Source organism: Apium graveolens, chromosome 1 (assembly GCF_009905375.1).
Source record: "Apium graveolens cultivar Ventura chromosome 1, ASM990537v1, whole genome shotgun sequence".
In the NCBI taxonomy this organism is placed as follows: Eukaryota; Viridiplantae; Streptophyta; class Magnoliopsida; order Apiales; family Apiaceae; genus Apium; species Apium graveolens.
The window spans coordinates 84,470,478-84,494,201 of record NC_133647.1 but is presented as its reverse complement, the minus strand read 5'-3'; the positions used below and the strand labels follow the sequence as shown (position 1 = coordinate 84,494,201).

Here is a 23,724-nt window from a genome sequence, read left to right as displayed (position 1 = left end):
AACATTTCCAGAGTTGAGAACTCGATGCGAGAAGCTGGATCCGGCTCGCTTGATATTCACCTCGACCCGAATCCTGAGGATTTCACCAGGGAGAAGAACATATACGACTGGAGAGATAGGTCCGTGGACCTTTCTCATATCCCAGCCTTCCTTGGGGTTGAAGAGTTGCTGAACCGCGAGCCCGCTCCATTGGATAAAGAGCGAGCTGAGGAGATTTTAAGAGAAATGGCGGAGGAGAGGGCAGCCTGTCTAAGGCAAGCTGCAGCTAACAACCTCGACCCCATTCACCTTGACTCAGAGTCTACTGACAGCGATCTGGGGAGCGCATACTATGACACCAGGAGGAAAGGAAAAGAGCCTGTAGCTGCTAAATACCCCATCTTGGGGCTCGAGGGTAAAGAGGACGGCTCGCATTGGTCCTATGACTCTCCTCAAAGCGAGGAGCTGGCAGATGTTACAAGTCAGTACAAGATTTGTAACTATAACTACATCCCCGCGACCTCTCCTCCTGAGCCTTATGTGCCTCCTGCCCAGCCCGAGCTGGAGGGTGAAATTGTTTTTAAGAGGCAGATCATTCCTGATGGGGAGGAGAGCTCGACTGTCAACGAGGAGGTTAAGGTGCTCGCTTGCCGCGACCTGCCTACCTCGCTGACTCAGAAACATCTGGCCGATCATATTGAGCAGTTCCAGCTCGAGGGCCATGTAGTCTTGCCCCTGCCTCATATGAGGTGATACAGATTTAACCATCCAGAGAATAGAGGCAGGGTGCCTCGCATGGTCTTGTCTACCTTCCTTCTGAGGCAAGGCATCTCTTCTCCTCTTCATCCCTTCATCAAGGATGTCTGCGAGTACTACCAGCTCGCACCCTTGCAGATCAACCCGAATGGATATCGGGCCGCCCTTGCATTGTATATCATGTACAACAAATGTGGGTTTCCCCCTCTAACAGCGAGGCAGCTGGGCTACTTCCTTAATCTAAAGCATTCTCCCAATGACTTTGGAAATTTTTACTTCTTTGTCTAGCCGTGCTTCAACAAAAAGAACCTCATCCATAACGGGCCGAGCAACTCAGGGAAGTGGAAGAGCCCTTATTTCTATATCCACGAGGTGCCTCGAGTCCAGACTCATTTTTATTACAATCCATGTAAGTCTTCCCTGGCCGCTCTTGTCTTTTCTACCCTAATTCCTTCCTTTAACAAGAAATGTTTTTTCTTTATCTCCAGCCACCCCGCCTCGTACTGTCCTTGTGGGGCAAGAAAAAATAAATGCGGACAGCCTCCTAGATCTTCCCAAGGCGGACAGGGATATTCGAAAACTCATAACGACCTCGAACCTGGTCGCGTGTGGGTTTTTGAAGGAAGGGGTGATGCTGACTCCTCAAAAGAAGAAGTCTAAGAAGAGACCCAGAAAGGGTAAGAATATCGGGCCCGCATGTGCGGGCCAGTCTGCTCGCATGCGCGAGCTCGTGTGCTCGCATATTTATATTTTCTGCATGCATCTCACTTCACATTACACTCTCATTTTACGCATTTTTTATCTGCTCGCATTGCTTCTTTCCCTTGACTAATCTATCACTTCATTGTTTTCTTTTTCAGAAATGGCCATCTCCCCTATCCTCTTCATGGAAGAGGCTGAGCAAGCCGCAGCTTCAGGCCTTGTTCAGCCCGCTGCAGCGACCACAGGGGCTCACTCTCAAGTCCCCCCTTCAGCTCGCATGAGGACCCTTACTGAGCATTTCAAAGGCTCAGGGCCTTCTTCTCGGCTAAAAAGGCATCGAGGTCATAAAGAAGGGAAAACTGGCGAGCCTGAGCCAAAGAAGGTTGCTCCATTTGATGCTCCTCTTCCCTCCTCTTCTTCTGCCAATATGGATGCGACCACATTCGGTCGGCTCGCTCAAGGTCATATCAGCGAGCAAGATTTAAAGGATTGGTCTTCCTCTGCTCTCGAGGTCAACCAGGATGCACTCTCCCGAGCCGCGGCCGAAGTATACTATCGTCAGTTATCTAAAGCTTGAGAGATGCAAGTCCTCAGCCAGAACAACACAAAGCTCGAGTCTAAAGTCAAATCTCTTCAGAGTAAGGTCGCTGAGCATGGGCAAGAGAAAGTTACGCTGGTAAACAACTATAATCAGAAGATACTTAACCTGAATGTTGCCCATGAAAAGGATTTAAGGGAGCAGAAGGAGGCTCACGACCTGGCTGCTGAGGCGTGGAAGAAGGAGAAGGATATCCTCAAGGAGAGTATGCTCGAGCTTAAGCTGAAGCTAGAGATGGAAAGGGATGCCCAAATTGTTGAGGAGGTTCGGCTCGCGGCCGAGCAGGCCCGGGTCGCTGATGATGAAAATCGTGGGGAGGCAGAGGATGATAACCCTTAGTGTAATTTTATTAGAACTAGACTTTTGACTGGGTAAGCGGGCACCCCTCTCGCCTCGCGCTTGTATTTGAAATATTCTGCCTTGGGGCATAACTTATTTATAATTTGCTTGTATAAAATATCAAGTCTTTTGTGCCCGCGTATGTCTTTACTGTGCTAGCTGGTTTTCTTTATTTTTGTGTAATCTTATCATACCCCTACTGACCAAAATCTATCATAGCCCTAGCCGCGTATGGCAGGTATTACACCTTCACAACGAGCCCAGTTTAATCTGCTCGCACCTTTTGTTTAAGAAAAATTTAACAGAAAATACTAAGTGGAACAGGCTCGCGTCATTGCTAATTCGCAAGTTATGCCCGCATAATGCGACCCTGACATGCTTGGTGGAGGGCTGGGCCTCCTGGGTATGGGCTCGCATCGCGTGCCCACCCCTCTTTTAAGCTTCATCTTTTATTTGCTTTGTGCTCATATCTTTCTAAGCGGGTCGTGGCCCAGCTTGTCTCCCATATTTGTTGTCAAGCGGGCCGGGGCCCGGCCTGATTTGTGATTTTAACATGTTAATAAAACAACTGTTCTTTCCTCGTATGGGTTCCCAAGGATGGGCTCCCCTGCTGGGTATTTAACAAAAGTTAAAATATCAAGTGTACAAATAAAGATCAATCATTTATTCATAGATAATGAGAACTGAAAGGAGTACATGCTTGTGGTCTCAGGGAGGCACCTATATGGCACTACCCCTCGAGACTTAGGAGTATTGTAAGATAATACTAAGTCTGAAAAGAACAATATTACTGATAATATTTGCGGAGGTACTCCGCGTTCCAGGCTCTCGGGATCAGCTTATCCTGCATATCATTGAGGTGGTAGGTTCCCTCCCAGAGCACTGACTTTATCTTATAAGGGCCTTCCCAATTCACTCCAAAGACTCCGTGACTCACCACCTTGGTGTTTGGCATGACCCGGCATAGAACCAAATCTCCCACCTTGAAAGTTCGGGCTCTAACCTTACTGTTGTAGTGCCTAGTTGTCCTCTACTGATATGCTGCTACCCTGATCTGAGCATCTTCCCGAGTTTCTTCAATCATGTCCAAATATAGCCGATGATTGACCTCATTTGCCTCTGAGTCATAGTTGTCCCTTCAAAAAGATCATGCTCCCACTTCAACGGGTACCATAACTTCACACCCATACACCAGAGAGAAAGGGGTCTCTCCAGTTGTAGTTTGGGGTGTAGTGTTGTAAGACCATAGGACCTGGGCGAGCTCCTCTATCCATGCTCCTTTCTTTTCTTCAAGGTATGCTTAATGATTTTATTAACAGCCTTCATCTACCCGTTACTCTGGGGTGGCAGACTACGCTAAAGCTTTTCTGAATCCCCAGTTGCTCACAAAATTCTCGCATTTCCTTGCTATCAAATTATTTCCCATTGTCAGATATCAACTTGTAAGGGATGCCATAGTGACACACAATAGCCCTGTGTACAAACTCCCTGAGCTTTTTTATCGTGATGGTGGTTAGGGGCTCGGCCTCTTCCCACTTAGTGAAGTAGTCTATCGCAACCACCGCATACTTGACACCTCCCCTGGCCTTTGGGAGTTCCCCAATCAGATCAATTCCCCACATGGAGAAGGGCTAGGGGCTCATGAGGGATGTGAGAGAGGCCACAGGGCTGTTATAATAATTGGCATATCGCTGACACTTATCACAAGCTCGGAAGAATTCAAAGGCATCTTTTTTCAGCGTTGCCCAGTAGTAGCCTTGATGGAGGATTTTCTGAGCTAGAGATCTACCCCCCAAGTGATTGCCACAAATGCCCTCGTGTACTTCCCTTAGAATATAGTTGCATTCATCCCCATCTATGCATTTGAGGAGAGGCATACTAAACCCTCTTCTGTATAGGATCACATCGTATATCACATAGCGGGCTGCTTTGTATTTTATCCTCCTTGCCTCATTCTTTTCTTCCGGAAGTGAATCTTCTTTTATGTATGCTAGAATAGGTGTCATCCACATGGGGCCGAGCTCATTACTGAGGCTGCCCACCTCGTGCTTGGGCACACTAGGTTACCTCTATATATCAAGGGGCACGATCCCTAGCAAAGTGGCCTCACGGTGTGAGCCGAGCTTAGCTAGCTCGTCCGCGCCTTCATTCTGTCCATGCGGGATTAGTTCCAGCCTCACCTCGTTGAACCTCACGATTATCCTCTGCACACACTTCAGGTAAAGCTCTATTCTCTGCCCCTTAGCTTGATACCCCCCGTTTATCTGATAGACCACAATCATAGAGTCATTAAACACATTCAAATTCTCCACCTTCATTTCCAAAGCTAGCTTGAAACCGTTGAGCAGGGCCTCATACTCAGCATCATTGTTGGTTGCATGAAAGGCCAGATGGGTCGCACGTCTGATCTTGTGCGCTTCTGGGCTGATTAGCTCAATTCCACCTCCTGTTCCATCACCATTGGAGGCTCCATCCACAAATAGGCTCCACCATGGGGCACTATTTTGGCTCTCCGACCCAACTTCCACTGTGCTAGGTATGACCACAAGGGCTCCCAGCTCCACTTCCTGATATGGAGGAAATTCTAGCACAAAATCGGCCAGGGCTTGACCTTTGATTGCGGTCCTTGGCTTATAATCCACTTCGAATTGGCCGAGCTCCACCGTCCACTTCAACATTCGACCAGAAGACTCTGGTTTATGCATCACTTGTCCGAGGGGGTAGGAGGTTTGCACCTCTATCTTGTGCGCCTAAAAATAGGGCCTGAGTTTTCGGGAGGCCAGGATCAGAGCATATGCTAGCTTTTCGAGGCTTGTGTACCGAGTCTCGGCATCGGCTAACCTTTTACTCACATAATATACCGGGAGCTGGACACCATCCTCCTCTCGGACTAATACCGCACTTATTGTAAAGTCGGAGACAGCCAAGTATAGGATCAGAGTTTCTCATGCCTTTGGATTGGACAATATTGGAGGGCTGCTGAGATGCTTCTTTATGTTCTGAAAAGCTTCCTCACATTCTTCTTTCCACTTAAAATTCCTCCCCACTCCTTTAATTGCTTTGAAGAACTCCTGGCATTTATCGGAGGATTTTGAGATGAAGCGGTTCAAGGCAGCCACTCGTCCCGTTAAGCTTTGAACATCCTTCACTCGTCGAGGGGATCTCATCTCGAGTAGGGCTCGTATCTTGGCGGGGTTGGCCTCGATGCCTCTATGGTTGACAATAAATCCCAAAAACTTCCCTGATTCGACCCCAAACACACATTTCTGGGGGTTGAGCTTTATTCAGTACTCCCTCAGGATCTGGAACATTTCTGCTAGGTGGCGGACATGATCCATTGCTTCTTTTGACTTCATCAGCATGTCATCTACATAGGCCTCCATAGTCTTCCCCAACTGATGTTTGAACATCTTATTTACCAGCCTTTGATACGTTTCCCCAGCATTAAGGAGCCCGAAGGGCATCCCGATATAACAGTAGAGGCCCCGATCAGTAATAAAGGAGGTGTGCTCCTGATCTGGCCCATACATGGGGATTTGGTTATATCCCGAATAATTATCTATAAATCTAAGCAATGCGTGCCCAGCCGTGGAATCAACCAGCTGGTCGATTCGGGGTAGAGGAAAGCTGTCCTTCGGGCAAGCTTTGTTTAGGTCGGTGAAGTCTACAAATGTCCTCCACTTACCATTGGGCTTCTTGACAAGCACGGGGTTGGCCAGCCACATGGGGTAGAAGGCTTCTCTCACAAGTCCTGCATCCATTAATCTATCCACTTCATCTCTGAGGGCCTCTGCCCTCTCTCCACTAATCGGCCGTCTCTTTTGTCTAACCCCCTTCTTTTTCGGGTCCAAGTTGAGCTGGTGGCACATGACATTTGGGTCAATCCCTATCATATCAGAGTGTGACCATGTAAAGACATCCAAATTCTCCCTTAGGAAGCGGGCTAGATCCTCCCTCAAGTCAGGACTTAGGTTACAACCTATTATGAGTACCTTAGAGGGATCATTTGGGTCTACCAAGATCAGGATTGTGTCCTCTGCGGCCCCAGCCCTCTCGACCATTGGGGGCATTCTCGGGTCTAAATCTGCTCGAGCCTCGCTAGATTTTCCCATTTCCGTGATTCTCAAACCTTCTGTATCCTCGAGCTCAGGCTGGTGAGCTCAGGCCGGATTTATCAAGCGTTCAGAGGTCGCAGTGACTTTGCGAGTGATTCCGTTGGGCAGGTCCATAGTTATTGTTGTTTCTTCGCGTGCCCACTTCCCTCTCCTAAGTCTTGCAGCGATTTGTTCTGGGCTCTCTTCTTCATCACTTGCCTCTTCCACAATTCCCTCTTGTACCAACATGATGGGCTGAGAGGCTTCCATTAGCAAGGCCCCTGGGCGCGGTTCCACCTGAATCCTCATGTGCTCGAAATAGTTCTCGGGCAATTCCTCGATTGAAATCAGGTTACAAGTCTCATGTCCCTTAGGACGTACTCTCTTCCTGCCCTCAGCCTCTTCCATGAGGACATCGCCTTCACCCGGTTCGACCATCTCCTTTGATGCACTTCCTGACTCAGCCGCCCTGAGTGCCTGGTTGTAGCAGACCCTTGACTCATATTGATAGCTCTTCAAGAAGCCTACCCCCGTGGGGGTTGGGAATTTTATCATCATGTGATGGATCGAGGTCACCATCCTCATTGCCCTCATAAGGGGCCTGCTTACTATAACATTGTAGGCGTAAGGCTGATCTACAACTGTAAACATTACGATCTGGGTGGCCACATGAGGCTCTTCTCCTATGGTTACCGGGAGCCGAATCATCCCTTTCACTCCGATCGAGTTTGCTGTGAACCCGTACAGGTGTCTACCTGTCAAGGTTAATTCTCTATTCAACAATCTTAGCTTCTTGTATGCATCATAAGTTAGAACGTCAGCTGAGCTCCCGGTATCCACCAATGCCCGGTGAACATTTACCGTCCCAATCTTCATTTTTATGACCAGGGCATCGGTATGAGGGTAATGCACCCATTTTGCATCGTTCTCTTTATACACGATATCATCGGCCTCCCTTTCAAAGAGCTCCGGGGGCCTTTGGCTTAGATGGTTGACGTTGGTGAGGGGTTTGTCCTTTGCTTCCCGGGCATATCTGTCCATTGCCTTCCGGCTGTCTCCACCAATGTGAGACCTGCCTAGAATAATATGAATGCTACCAGCCCGAGGCACCCTCTCCTTGTCTTCTGGGGGTGGAGGAGGGACGGTATGATAATCAGTCCTGTGCTTTTGAACCTCCTTGACAACCCACTCCGTAAGCTTTCCTTGTCTTATCAAAGTCTCGATTTCATCCTTCAGTTGTCTACTATCAGTTGTATCGTGCCCGGTGGCCTCATGCTATGCACAATACTTCAAAGTGTCCCTTTTATTGTAGTCTGTGAGAGGGGTTGCCTTCCTGAATACCCCCTTCCCAGCATATGTAGCATATATGTGGTCGATAAAAGCTACCAGAGGGGTGTGTGTATGCCATTTGCTTGTATAAGGCCTTCCCGAATCTTTGGCGGTCTCTTTGCCCCGGACAGATTTTTTGGGCTCGAACTACGCCGATATGTCTTCCTCCTCTCGTCAGGGCTTGAGGATCGGTCCCTCTTGTCTCGATACCTCTCGCTGATTTTCAGCTCTCTCATCGACTTCTCTACCCTCTTAAAGGGTTCAGCTTGCTCATAGAACTCAGCCAAAGTTCTTGGCTCACTTGCTTGGAGGCTCTTCCAAAATTTTAATCCTTCTTTCAACCCTGCTATCAAGAAATTCTTGATGGTCTCCTCACTGGCTCCCTTCACCTTGGGGACCTTGGCGTTGAACCGACGAAAGTATTCTGCCAGGGGCTCCCCCTCCCTTTGCTTGATGTTGGCTAACGTGGCCATAGGAGGTGAGTAGTGGAGGGCAGACTGAAATTGTCTGACGAACAAGTCCTCCAATTGCCTCCATGTTCTTATGCTAGCCGGTCCCAACTTGGAGAACCATTATTGGGCACTACCTCTGAGTGATGTCGCAAAGAGTCTGCAGCGGGTCATCTCCGGCACCTGATAGACTTCCATCTCAGTGTTAAATTGAATAAGGTACTCTGCCGGGTCGGCTTCGCCATTGAATAGAAGGTCGGAATTGTGCCTAAATACCCGAGGTAGGGGGGATGATCGGATAGCAGCCGTAAACAGAGAGGGGGCAGCCGAGGCTGGGAGCCCTCTCTTCTCTCGCTCCATCTCATCTAAGATCCTTCTTAGGTCCCTTACTCTAACAACTTCTCCTTCTCTGTCACCACCCGCGTTACTCAAATGATGTGAGCCCTGAGGTCACTCGCGGCGTCCCCCTCCTCCGGCTCGCGTTTGCGACTCGTCTTCACGAATGTCTCTGCGTCTACGTCGCTCCTCCCTCCTGGGCGAGGTGTGTTGACGTTTTTCCGGAGGGGTCGCTGCCCGTTCTCTTTTCGAGCCTCTCTGATCCACGGGCTCTTTCTCTTCTCTCTCCTTCTTACAATTCTCTAATTTGAGCCTGAGGTCATGCTCGCTTAGTTTTCTACACACTCGGTCTAGTACGCTAGTCGACCTTGCCTCAGATGAAGCTGGCTTCTGCCCCAATCTCGTAGAGATCTGGCTTCCCCGCTCATCATGGCCTCAGGGTATATCTTCCTTTTCACGCGATATTTCTTTCTTCTGCTTAGTCTCAGTTGCCACGTCATCAAAATCATGGATCAGCTTCTTCTGAGGACCTTTGCCCTTCCAGCTACGCTGATAGACCTTGAGGCGGCGCGCCTTACGCTTGGCGTTATGGACCGGGCTTCTCTCTACCCTTGACATTCGGGTGTTGATCTGATTCAGCCTATCGGCCAGCCCTTCGAGATACGTCATTACCGCTTGCCCTTCCACGGTTGCAATTGGTGGAGGTGGTGCGTGATTCTCTGGGGGCGTGTGCTCGCCCTCGTTATGGTCCTTCTTCTTGCCTCCGCTTCCTGGTGTCGCCGCTTGTTTGCTTTCTTTGGTTATCTTTCTCCCTAAGATGAGAGTCCCCTCCTTCTAGCGCCAATTGTTATAGGGAGAATTTCGTATAATAGTGTTGTGGAGGTTAATGGGCGGAACAAAGATCAAGGACGGTGTTTGAGGGTGGAGGAAGGTTATTTGGTGGTGGCTGAGCTTGTATATTGACTCCTTAAGAAAGAATAGGGTTTGTTATTCTCTGTCAAATGTTGACTCATGTCTCATACAAGTGCCTACGTATCCTATTTATAGGGATCAAGCCTCACATAGTTCTTGGGGAACAAGTCACATAGGCTAGGGTTAGGACTCTTCAACCCGTGCAGCCCAAGCCCATGATAGAGTCAGACCTTCAGCCAATTAGTCACACAAATCTCGACCGGCTCCACACGCTTCCTACAATCTCGCGGCATCTCCGCAATTCTTCCCGTGATTGTAGGAATAACCCGTGTCGGCCCCGAAATCTATGAGCAACTCAGTCATCTATGAGTCACTTCCCATATTAAACACAAAGTCCTCTAATGCGGGCCGGCCTGACGGCCTCGGCCCGCACCGCCTTCATTTTTAATCAATCAATACAATATTATCTTCAACTCCATTATATGTGAGCTTATGAGCCCAGCTCGCATGTCATGAGCCCAGCTCGCATGTCATGAGTCCAGCCCGCATGTGCTAGCTCAAGTCACATTGGTCCATGACTCTAGCCCACACATGAGAGTCCAGCCATTCAATACACCTATGGGGACCTATTTAGGGCCCATGACCGAAAGCGGGCATAACAGTCTACTTATTGATAAAAGAAACCAGGACTAAACTATGATGAGTTTGACACATTACATGTCTTTAGTTTAATCTATGCTATGTGGTTAAAGAGATTATTTTATATTGTACATTATTCACAAAAGGTTTAATCGATCACCGATTTAATTATTATTACTTGGATAACAATGATATATTACTGGATACCGCTCATTATTTACGATAAAATTTGTACGAGTTGTATCAAACTTTATTTTTACGGTAAAATTTTAGATTTATCCATAATATTTCTATTATAAATAGAAAAGAATTGAATATGATCTCTAAATTTATCCATTTATTTTTATTATAAATTTAAAAAGAATTAATATGATATAATTAGTAAAGTTACTTTTTAATAAATTGATTTCTTTAATAAGGTAGAATTATTTTTTATTGGTTTCTTTTTTTTAATTGGTCTACTTTTCAAGATTATATTCTTATTCTAATAAGATATAATACTGATCTACTATTTTCAAAAATATTAGATCAGCGATTGAGATTGTTTTGGCAATACATGTAACACCCCAGTTCCACATCGAGGAGATATGGGACATCTGTTCAGTTTATAAGGTAAAGTACTCCTACTATGCACACCAACAAATTATGAACTTTTGGGGGTATGAAGTGGTCTTGTTGTTTATCCAAGTTGACTGCATTTAGGCTATTAGAGTTTGGCTTATTTTCGGATCGAAATCGAGGCTTGACACGATTCCTGAAAAAGAGTAGGGATTTGACCCGGGTTGTCACAGTACATGACCAAATTTTTGGATATGAACTCCCTTACAATTATTATATATAAGAATATAATATAATACTAGCCTATAACATGTGCACGTTTGTTTTAACTAATTCATATTTTTATTATATTTTTTTAATTAAAGAAACTCATAATTATATAAACTCGTTATATTAACCAAATCCAAATAATTTATATTTAGTTTGTTTTAATTTTATATTAGTTCAGGTTGAATATTATTTTGTTTTATCCCAAATGAGAGCTATACATTATTTTGCTTTTTTCGATGTCATTATGTCGACCAACAAATTATACTTTAAATCTAAATTTGTTTTAGCCCGATTTAATGATATAATTTTGATAACCACGTCAATAGTGTTTATTGTTCTATTTTAGCTTAGATGCGGAAAATTCAACTAACTAAATTTAGTTTTTTTAACCTGTATCAATAATATAATTATATTTAAACCCGAATATATAGTGTATATAATTTTCTTTTATCTTAGGGTCATTATAATCTATTTTGCACGGGTGTATAATAGATGTTATTTTATTTTGGCCCAAGGCTATTGTACTGATTTAATTCTATTTGTCTATATATAATTATATTTTGAATTTTAATCAATTAATGAGAGTATTCTGTTTTAAATATTGTTGTAAATTTAGAGGATTATCAAAATACGGATAAATAGATGTCTACCAACAAAACTTTGAATATTTCATCTTTAATATTATTTTAAATAGTAATATATATATATACATACACACACATTATAGACATTTAAGAAAGATCGTAACCGTATAAACTCGTTGTATTAACAAAATCCATCTTATTGTATTTTAGTCCTGGTTGAATTTTTTTTAGCCCGAATTGGTATTTTATATGAATTTTTTTTTCTTGATGTCATTATTTCCATCAACGAATTACCTTTTAATTTTAATTTTGTTTTACCCCAATTCAATAGAGTAATTTTTTAATAGTGTTAATAGTATTAATTATTTTGTTACGGCCCGATGTAATAAGCCAATTAACTATATTTAGTTGTTTTACCCCTATCAATAGTATAATATTTTAATTTTTAATCTCCGGGTCGTTATACCTAGTAACGAATTATCTTTTAATTTTAATTTTGTTTTAGACCAGATCACTGTAATATTATTTTTTGCTCGCGTGAATATTATATATTATTTTATTTTTGCTCGAGATTATTATACATATTTAATTATACTAATTTTATACCTGTGCAATGCATATAATAATTTAAATATATTTTTGTAAATTTTTTTTTATGTGCCAACTCACTTGTACTACTTGTTTTATTTATGTTAACCTTTTTTACTTTTGTTTGATTGCATTTTTTCATGAGATTTCATTTTTAAAAAAAAATAAAATTATTAATTTCTTATTTGATAGATGTCTTTTGTAACGATCGAGAAATTACGCTTGTATTATATCATAATAAAGATAAATTATATTTATTATTATGTGATTAAATGTGTTGAGTCGTTAAACCCTAATTGCTATGTGCTACGTGTTGTTTATTTTGATCCGAATGTGATTTGGATATTTATTGAGTGTTTTATTGTAAGTTATATGTTTTATATCAAAGCCCGTACAGCTCAAACAGTGTTTTAAAAGCCCGTATTTCAAACAAAATCATTGGCCCTATTTAGCCAAAAACAACCTATACCATATCGCTATTTTGAACCCCTGGACGTTTTACAAATTTACCTTTTTCGCGAAAAACGACTTTTCTAGACCCCTTCGGGTACCAAAACCCCACAAAAATCACATTTTTATTCTTATATGATCATGAAATTATCATACATCATTTTTCCTTGCATTTTTGTAATATTCACAATTTTTGGAAATTTTTGACATTTATTTTGTATTTATTGGATATTTAAAAATTCATTATTAATACCCAAAAATTATAAAAATTGGGGCCAAATATTTTTATTAGATGTGTAATTAGCCCCTTAATTTTATTTAAGGGCATTATTTTCAGTACTATAAATAGATATTTTATTATTAATTAATTAGTTAATTATAATTAAAAATTAGAAATATTCAAGAACATTGTGTGGGTGAAGAACACTCCATTGGATTCAAACACATATTTCATAGTGATTTTGTTGCTCAAATCGATCATGTGAGTAACCAAAATCATCCTCTCGATCTCTACTTTCTATTCATATCATCAATTTTATGTGTTGCTCATTTGATTTTCAATTCGTATTTTAGGGTTCATGAACTGAATTTGGGTATTTTTGATTGTGGGGTTCTGGGTTGAATTTGATGCTTGGTATAGTTTCATATACTTGTTTACAATTGATTTATGCTATTTAATTCATCAAAGTAAGGTTCTAAGTGTTAGTTCTTAGTTTGAAGTTTATGTAATTTTATTTTAATTCGTTTTTGAAGTTGCAAGAATCTGAGGTTAGTTTGTTATTAGGGGTTTGATTGTGTATGCTTTAAGCTTTATTTTAAGCTATAGATCGTAATTTTTGGTGTACGAATGAAGCAAAACGGAGTTTGGCCGGAGTAGTTCTTGGTTTGATCGGATTTTTAGTTGTAGGGATGAGGAGAGGTAATGTAATAACCCCCAAAATTTTGAACTTTTTGTAACCCTTGTGAATAGTGTTTTAGCTGAATGAGAAAACTTTTCATGCCACACTATGTAGGGGTTCTGTTATGGATATTCTGAGATTTTATTAGTACTCTACATGGTATATAAGTGTATGTAAGGATCATCAGAATCCAATTCCGAACACTTTGATTTTTCCCGGAAATCCATTAGATACGGAAAGAATTGAGTATAAGGTAACAGGATAAAAAGGATTTAAATTAAAGGATTATAAGAGAGGATCATAAAAGGAATATAATATATTGAGAAAGGTTAAGGGAACCTAAGTAATAAGATCCCGGGTATGATCCCTCAAACGATAAACGAAAATAAAAGTTAAGCGAACCTTATAACAGATCAGCGGTCATTAGGCAAACAATTAGGAAGTTAATCAAAGAGATTAGTGGGGATGATGTCATCCAACCAATAGAAAGAGGACAAAGGAGGGATGATGACATCATAAAGTGATGCAAGCATGACATAAAAGGGAAGGAAATGTGGTGGAATATTAACCACACAAAAATCAAGGTTAAATTGGTAATTAACCAAAAACAAATCAAATATTCAACCAACCAAGCCAAACAATTCATTTTTCATCAAAACAAGAACACAAGGCATTTTATTTTCTTCATGCTCTCGGCTTTTTACTATTTCAAAGAGAAAGAAAATTCAAAACTCAAGATCAAGGCTTCCTAAATTGGTAAGATAATTCCCTAGTCATCCTTATGCATAGTTATGGCTATCTTATGAGTTTAAGCCTTTAATTCTTTCTCAATCTTCTTTAAGAAATCAATAAAGAAGACAATGAATAGTGACTTCAAGAATTTTAACTTGATTTTCTTGTTTTTCCTTTAAGATCCAAGCTTTCCTAAGACTCCTCAAGGCTTTCTAAGGCTTCCTAGCTACTCACACCACTTCAAGGAAGGTATACCATCTCCAAACCCTAGCTTTAATTTGTATATTAGGTTGATTATGGTTGTGAGGGTAAAGAGTAGCTTGAAACTTGTTTGTTTAAGAGTTTGGGTTGGAATGGTGGTGATTGATTTGTTGAAATCTTATGATTTGGTTAAAGAATGTAGTATAGTTTAAATTCAAGTTTTTGGATTAAGTAGATTGATTATAATGAGTTGATTTGGGGCTGTTGTAATGTAGTTTAGATGGAGGTTTGATTGGGATGTTAATTGGGGTTGAATTGTGATGGTTTTGGAATGGTTTAAATTTGGGAAATCGCGTAAATATAGCCGTCGTAATGTCCGATTTACTTTAGACTGCATTTGTTCATAACATTAGGACCCGAGAACCCCCCTGCTAGATGTTGATCATTGCCATGTTTAGATAGTTCATGTTACGAGCTTCGTTTTGATATGTAGTTCATTTGATTCCGATGTACGGTTTTGGAGAAACGACCGTTTTAAGTAACGGCGTTTCGTGAACGAAACTTTTCCCCTCGCCTTACTTTGAAACATAGGTTAAAGACCAAAAAGGGTTAATTAGTGTATGAAACAATTATGGTAAGAGTGTTAGGCAGTTGGTAAGACACTCGCGAAGGAATCGCCTTAAAACTCGTAATGGTTAAATTATTAAAAATGGTGGAGCCGAGGGTACTCGAGTGACTTAAGAGAATCAGTAAGCGCAAAACAAGCGTTAGAGTCTAAGTTAGTTAAAGTATAGATTTACAAGTGACTTTGGTTTAATTCCAACTTACTTGTTTTTTATAGGTTACTAGACTCGTCCCGAGCCTTTTATCACCCCCAGTCGCTCAGGCAAGTTTTCTACCCGTTATAACTGTTGTTGTGATGTATATGTGTATATGCATGATCTTGCGATAAATGCATATTTGTTATTAGTAAATTCTTGCGATATATTGTAGCATGTGATATGGTACATATGCATGCCTGTTTCGTATTCTTGCCATATATATCTGTTGGTTCAGTTGATAATACCTATGCTAGAGAATAGCGGTAATTTGCATATACCCTTAGTATAGGGACCCAAAGGTGAAAGCATTTTCTAAAACCGGGAGTCGAGGATCCCGAGTAGATTTTATATATATATATATATATATTTTATATATATATGGTAATAGTTTTCAAAACTAATAATTGAATAAGGTTTATTCGATAACTTTATTTTATTAATGAATATTATCTTGAATATTCATTCGAGGACTTATGACTCCTTTATATTATTTATTGAACATTACTTGGATATTCATTTGAGGATGTATGACTCCTTTATTTTATTTAATGAATATTATTTATAATATTCATTCGAGGTATTATGACTCCGCTTATTATTTATTAATATTCTTTATTTATTAAAGAATAATGTTCGATAATCAAACTTACTTTTGATATTCAAATAAAGATATTACATTCGTATAAGTATATCTTTGATTATTTACTATTCATTTCAAGTATAAGTTTTCCAACTTCTACCTCAATTACTCTTTATGGGAATATTATTTAAATAATAATATTCAGATATTTCTTTATATTGTGACTGATTTACTTTATTAAATCAGCATTATTCCAAACACTCTTTAAAGTATTTTCAAGTCTTTAAAATGATTTTCAAAAGTTAGAGCGGATCCCAAAACTCATTTTTATATTTAAGATCTTCCTTTTAAAAAAAAGGGGATTTAAATACTCGCTCAAAACCGGAGGGATCCGGCTCTGTGGTGTATTTTATATTCGCAACAAGGTTGTTGTCTTGATAAAAGAATTTTTGATTACTTACCCAACACTCGGGAAGTAAAATTCTTGGAACAAGTTAATCCATTAACAGGCATCGCCTGGGAAATATCGGTGAGATTTCCTTTCCAACTAGTTACGACTTCTTGGTGGAGCCGTATCAACAAGTTTCTACTTGGGGAAAGGGGGAACGAGCTTTACGTTTCAGAGTCATGGATTTCATCTGAACTAGGAGTGGCGTAAGTGGTCGAGTGGCGCCGGCCCAGCCTTATTATATTGGCCCAAATGGCTTGGAAGTTCCGCTAAGGCGGTCCATTCCTTAGGAGTTCAGTATTCAGTTGACAAGTAAATCCGACAGGTTCTCCTCTACATGTAGAAAATGGTGGGGTTGTACTACTACGACTGATCATCGTAAGTGGTCTTCCTGGCGCGGCAAACTCCCGTAATGAGTTCATCATCCATTTGGATAATTCTGCAACACTACCCGTAGCATTTCGATCGAAAGGCTACTAATGGGTGGTTGTCGAAGCATTGACAGGGTCAAACAGTTTTATTGGTATATCCATTGAATGAAGTATCTCGTAACTTTATTTCTTTTCAAAACATTTCAAAGATCAAATATATTCAAGTTTTAATTGTGGTCTCATCTATGGGATGACCTCGTGAATCTTATTATACTTTGAACAGTAGTAGTTCAAGTAGATTTCTAAAAATGGTATAAGTATAGTGAAGTAATTGGTAACTTCATCTTCTTTTAAAACTTATATCCAGTAAGTAATTACCTTACACATGATAAAGAATTCTAGTAAGTATCCATTTAGATACTTGTATTATTGTTATCACTATATATTATCTTGCGAGCTGTAAGGCTCACTCTTGCTTTATTTCTTCATCACACAACAACAGTTAGGAAAGATGGCCAGACTCCAGCAGACCCAGCGCAAGCGCGTGGGAAGCGTCCCGCGTCTTCCCGTTGATGTTGTAGCTGCTATAGCTGCAGAGGTAGATCTATTGGTAGATCAGGCATTCTACTTTTGAGAATCAATTATGTATAATTATAACTTGTGGCAGATAATGGCAATTAACTGTAAATTTATCAAGTAATCATTTTGGGTTGTAATAACTTTTAATTGTGGATTCAAGGACTTGTACTTATTTCAATTTCAACTCTGAGACTATGACGTGTGGTGGTGTGTGTTAGTGTGGGGTCACAGCTTGAGGTTATTTATTATTAATTAAGTGAAGTGATATTGTGGAAAGAAAGACCGTGACGACCCGGATCCCTGACCCCGGATCTGGGGGTGTTACAGAAATGGTATCAGAGCTAAGCGTTAGAAACCTCAGAGATGATACGACGATATAATAATAAACTCACAAAGATAATAAGAACTCTTGCCAAGTTCATGGTCGGACTACTTAAAGTAGTGCTGACAGTTAAAACCCTTACGGGAACCCTTATAAGTATCATGATAGTAACTTAGCTGGTTTAATGTGTAGGCGCCTGAGATAGAGGACCCTGAGATGTTCGAGCATGAGCATGATGAGGCACTGCTAGATGTTGAGGATCAGGAGGAGCCTGAGATGGAGGAGGATGAGGAGGACCCCTCAGAGGAGTCAGAGATGGAGGTCATTGCTATTTCAGATGAGGAGGACCCCTCAGAGGAGTCAGAGACAGAGGTCATTGCTATTCCAGATGAGGACCCGGATGAGGTCCCAGTAGCTGAGGAGCATGTCGGACCTATGGTAGTGTATGATGGTACCCCTTTACCCACACTTCCGGTGGTCAGAGCTCCTACCCCTCCACCACTATCTTGGATCCCTTATGATGACAGCTCAGAGACCCATACTTCCGAGCCTAGGCAGACTGAGGAGGCACCCCCAGCGGCTCCGGATTCACCACCTCTTGACCCTGCCCACAGGCAGTCTTCGTTAGCCCACGGCTATGTTCAGGATGTACTGAGGACCCGAGTGGCTGTTGCCGAGGCCCGACTGGATGAGGCCAGGAGGGAGTTGGATGCGGAGAGGGCAGGCAGGCGTACCCGAGCTTATGAGACTAGGGCTTCTATACCCCGATCCTTAAGAAGGGAGCTTACGGGGATAGAGCTCACGTCCCGAGCGAAACTCAGATCTCTCCAGGGGGACAGGCATGGTAGGATCTCCAGGCGGCAGGCCGACTATATCTTCCGTCGTGTGATGGAAAGGGTATGGGAGCTGACCCGCTCCAGTGTGTGATTCAGGATTGACGATGGAATAGTCTAGTTGTCTAGTTAGCCGAGGCCTTAGTAAGAGCCAATTTTCCGGGATAGTTGACTTGTATATAGCATCCTTTTTTCTGACTAGACAGATAGACTCTTGTGTATCACTTTTGGGACAGATGGCTGTAGCACTGTTGTACTTTTGACCAGATCAAACTATGTATTTCTCACATTATGTACATATTTGTTTCCTTTCGGTTCAGTTCCTTAGTGACGAGATCACTGTTTTTATCATTATTATTACTGCACTTCGTATTAGAACTGTCATAATGTAATAGAATTGCGAGATACGTTCTCCCCATTATAAGAGCTGTGCAAGGCACAATGTTGTATATGATTGTGACCTAACGTTGAATTTCCCAATAATATTTTTTTATCAGAATCATGCCGCCAAGAAAGATTGGAACTAGGGCGAACCCTGGATCTGAGGACCAGGGAAGCCATAATCAGGACAATAGAAACCAGGAACACAGTGAAGAGGAAGATGAGGATTATGTGGAACAGGATGACTCCCTGTATGAAGAGGAAGAGGAAACATATGATGTTGAGGGATTTGAGATAGAGGCTGAAGAAGGAGAAACTGAGGTTGAGCAACCAGTACCAAACCCAGGCATGGATCCCATGGGCCAGTTCATGCAACTCCTAAGGCAGAATTTGGAACATCAACCCAACCCACCCCCTCAAGGAAATAACAATGCTGTGGCAAACTCTTTCAGGGCTTTTAAGTCCCTTAAGCCCCCTGAGTTCCATGGATCAGCCGACCCAGTTGAGGCAAGGGCCTGGTTAAAGGAAATGGAGAAATCCTTTGAGATTCTGAGTACCGATGAGGCACAGAAGACTGTATTTGCTACCTACCTTCTGAAAGGAGAAGCTAACTACTGGTGGGAGGCCAAGAAAAACATGGAGACAGATGCTATCATAACCTGGGAGAGGTTCAGTCAGTTATTTCTGGGAAAGTATTTTTTGAGGTTTATGGAAAACCAGATGGAGCTCAAGTTCTTGGAGCTAAAGCTGAATAACTTGTCTGTAGCAGAGTACGAAGCGAAATTTACTGAGTTATCAAGGTTTGTGCCGGAGTTTGTGAGCACCGAGGAAAAGAAAGCTAGAAGGTTTCAGCAGGGACTGAAACCGTGGATTCAGAATAGGGTGGCAATCCTTGAGCTTACGGATTATGCCACTCTGGTGCAAAAGGAAACGATTGTAGAAGCCGGAAGTGAACAGATGCAGAAGGAAAGGGAGAAGAAGGGAATAAAGAGGAAAAGTATGAGCATGGGTGGAGGTTCCGCAGGAAGGAGCTTCCCAACTAGATTTAATCGAGGAGCAGTGTCCCTACCGGGAAGGAACACTTGGTTTAAGCGGCCAATGAGCATGAATGTGAGCCAGAGCGGCCAGAAGTCAAGAATGTCTTATTCCAACCAGTCTCGACCCCCATTGCCAGCCTGTAACACTTGTGGAAGAATGCATTATGGGGAATGTAAGGGAAAGCCAGTAACCTGCTTTAAGTGTGGGAAAGTGGGCCACTATTTTCACAAATGCCCTTCGTCAGCCCCTGCCGTCATTCCAACCACCAATTGTCATCAGTGTGGACGCCCGGGTCATTGGAAGAGGGAATGCCCAATGAACAAACCAGCAGCTTCAGGGGCCAGCAGGGCTGCCTCCAATAAGCCACCTGCTGCAAGGACTTTCAACATGACAGTCCAGGATGCTATGAAAGATTCAGATGTGATAGCAGGTACCCTTTCTCTAAATTCAGTCAGTGCAAACGTTTTATTTGATTCGGGAGCAACTAAATCTTTTATATCAAAGGACCTTGCGCGTAAGTTAAGACTTAAGGCTGAACCCTTGATAGAACCCTTACAAGTAGAAATAGCCAATCATGAGATTATTCCTGTTAACCAGATTCACCCCGCCTGTGAGATAGGCATAGGGGAGCAATCTTTTAGTGTTGATCTGATTCTTTTTAAATTAGGGGAGTTTGATGTAATTTTGGGAATGGACTGGCTATCTAGCAATGATGCTCAGATAGACTGTAAAGGGAAGAAAGTTAAGTTAAATATCCCAGGAAAGAAAGAAGTTATATTTAGAGGAAAAAGGCAGACGCAGAAATTTTTGACTATGGCCCAGGCCTGAAGGATGCTACGAAAAGGAAATGAGGCCTACTTAGCCTATGTGGTGGACACGCAGAAGGAGGTGCCCAACTTACAAGATATTCCGGTAGTCAACGAATTTGAAGATGTATTCCCACAAGACCTTCCGGGATTACCACCCGATAGAGTAATTGAATTTGCTATTGAATTGGCTCCCGGGACGGCGCCAGTTTCAAAAGCACCTTACCGGTTAGCCCCGTTAGAAATGAAGGAATTAGCTATCCAATTGCAGGAACTCTTGGATAAGGGTATGATAAGACCCAGTGTGTCTCCGTGGGAGCACCAGTTTTATTTGTTAAGAAGAAAGATGGGAGCATGAGGTTGTGCATCGACTATCGAGAGTTGAACAAGCTAACCATAAAGAACAGGTACCCATTACCTAGAATAGACGATCTGTTCGACCAGCTAAAGGATGCTGTTTATTTTTCCAAGATTGACCTGAGAACTGGATATCACCAACTAAAGATTAAACCCGAAGATATTTCCAAGACAGCGTTCCGTACCCGGTATGGGTATTATGAGTTCTTGGTAATGTCCTTTGGATTAACCAACGCCCCAGCGGCTTTCATGGACTTAATAAATAGAGTATTTAAGAAACACTTGGACAAGTGTGTGATAGTTTTTATCGATGATATTTTGATCTACTCCAGGACTGAGGCAGAACATGCAGAGCATTTGAGGATAGCTCTAGGAATACTCAGAGAGGAACAGTTATTTGCCAAATTCTCGAAGTGTGAATTCTGGCGGAATGAAGTACAGTTTTTAGGACATGTGATCAATAAAGAAGGAGTATTGGTCGTCCCCTTCAAGATAGAGGCGGTCTCAAATTGGGAAAGGCCAACCACACCCACAGAGGTAAGGAGTTTCATAGGATTGGCCGGCTACTATCGTAGATTTGTACAGGACTTTGCGAAGATCGCAGCCCCTTTGACACGACTTACTCGTAAGACAGAGAAGTTTGAATGGACGGAGAAATGCGAGAACAGTTTTCCAGAATTAAAGAAAAGGTTGGTAATGGCCCCGGTGTTGGCATTGCCGGACGGAAAAGGAGATTTTGTGATATATAGTGACGCGTCGCACAAAGGATTAGGGTGTGTGCTTATGCAGCACGGTAAAGTGATTGCGTATGCATCGAGACAACTGAAGGAATACGAGATTAGATATCCTACTCATGACCTTGAGCTCACGGCAATAGTATTTGCCTTAAAAATTTGGAGGCACTACTTGTATGGAGAGAAGTGCGAGATTTTCACAGACCATAAGAGCCTCAAGTACATATTTACGCAGAAAGAGCTCAACATGCGCCAGAGGAGATGGTTAGAACTAATCAAGGACTATGATTGTGAGATTCTCTATCATCCGGGGAAAGCCAATGTGGTGGCTGACGCCCTTAGTAGAAAGGAAAGACTCAGAATGATAACGACTTCGGAAGAATTGATAAGGGATTTTGAGAGAATGGAAATAGAAGTAAAGGTAACCGGAACCGGAACTGAAAAGCTTTTTGAGATCTCAATGCAGCCAGAGTTATTGGAAAAGATCCGATTGTGCCAAGAGAAAATAATGAATGAAGGCAGAAAGTCAATGACTGGAGAGGAGATCCATACTGAGAAAGATGATAAAGGGATAATGAGGTACTCCTACCGGATTTGGGTTCCGAACGTTCAAGAGCTTAAAGATGAGATTTTGGATGAAAGCCATAGTTCAAGGTATTCCATTCACCCGGGAAGTACCAAGATGTATAGGGATTTGAAGGAATATTACCGGTGGCCCAACATGAAGAGGGACGTAGCAGAATGGGTAAACAAATGTTTGACTTGCCAAAGGGTAAAGGCAGAGCACCAGAGACCCAGTGGACTTTTACGACCCCTGGAGATTCCCGAGTGGAAATGGGAACAGATAGCGATGGATTTTGTTGTAGGCTTGCCAAGGACGAAAGCCAATCATGACGCCATATGGGTAATTATCGACCGACTGACAAAGTCAGCCCATTTCATTCCTATCAATGAGAGATACACAGTCGATAGACTGGTGGACATTTACCTTAAGGAAATAGTGACGCGACATGGAGTCCCAGCGTCCATTGTCTCAGACCGAGACCCCAGATTCAACTCCAGATTTTGAAGGAGCTTTCAAGAATGTGCGGGGACCAAGTTAAATATGAGTACCGCGTACCATCCCCAGACGGATGGGCAGAGTGAAAGGACCATCCAGACACTAGCAGATATGTTGAGAGTCTGTGCAATAGACCTTAAAGGAAGTTGGGATGATCATTTGCCGTTGATCGAGTTTTCTTATAACAATAGCTTTCATACTAGCATCGGAATGCCGCCTTATGAGGCCCTGTACGGAAGAAGGTGTCGATCTCCCTTATACTGGGATGAAGTAGGAGAGCGGAAGATGCTCGGACCCGAAGTGGTCCAAAGGACCAAAGACATAGTGGATCTTATCAGAGGACGGCTTGTAGCAGCCCAAGACAGACAGAAGAAATATGCAGACCTAGCCCGAAAGGACAAGGAATATGAAGTCGGGGACTTAGTACTGCTAAAGGTATCCCATTGGAAGGGATTAATGAGATTTGGAAAGAAAGGAAAACTAAGCCCAAGATACATTGGACCTTTTGAGATATTAAGACGAATTGGAAAGTTAGCTTACGAGCTAGCCTTACCCCCTAACTTGCAACAAGTTCATAATGTGTTCCATGTGTCAATGCTAAGGAAGTATCATCGGGATGCCAGACACATAGTGGAGTACGAGCAGGTGGATATGCAACCAGATCTAACTTACGTGGAGAAGCCAGTAAGGATTATAGATAAGAAGGAGCAGGTGCTTCGGAACAAAGTGATCAAACTAGTCAGAGTACTATGGCAGAATCATAATGTGGAAGAATCAACTTGGGAACTAGAGAGCGCAATGCTAGAAAAGTACCCCCATTTGTTTCTCAATTTGATTCCGGGACGGAATCCTTTTAAGGAGGGGAGACTGTAATAACCCCCAAAATTTTGAACTTTTTGTAACCCTTGTGAATAGTGTTTTAGCTGAATGAGAAAACTTTTCATACCACACTATGTAGGGGTTCTGTTATGGATATTCT

At 42.3% G+C, this 23,724-nt stretch overlaps 2 protein-coding genes across 2 annotated transcripts; both read right to left on the bottom strand.

The window, feature by feature from the left end:
* Window positions 1–4,443: 4,443 nt before the first annotated feature.
* Window positions 4,444–5,079, bottom strand: LOC141683736 (uncharacterized). Its single transcript, XM_074488513.1, has one exon. It carries the CDS (start codon window positions 5,077–5,079, stop codon window positions 4,444–4,446), a length of 636 nt encoding a protein of 211 aa, XP_074344614.1.
* Window positions 5,080–6,534: 1,455 nt separating this feature from the next.
* On the bottom strand, window positions 6,535–8,270 carry LOC141683651 (uncharacterized). The gene is made up of 2 exons (XM_074488432.1): window positions 7,881–8,270; window positions 6,535–7,743 (listed from the first exon to the last, which is right to left on the bottom strand). The coding sequence occupies exons 1-2, from the start codon at window positions 8,268–8,270 to the stop codon at window positions 6,535–6,537; spliced, it is 1,599 nt and encodes a 532-aa protein (XP_074344533.1).
* Window positions 8,271–23,724: the final 15,454 nt, after the last annotated feature.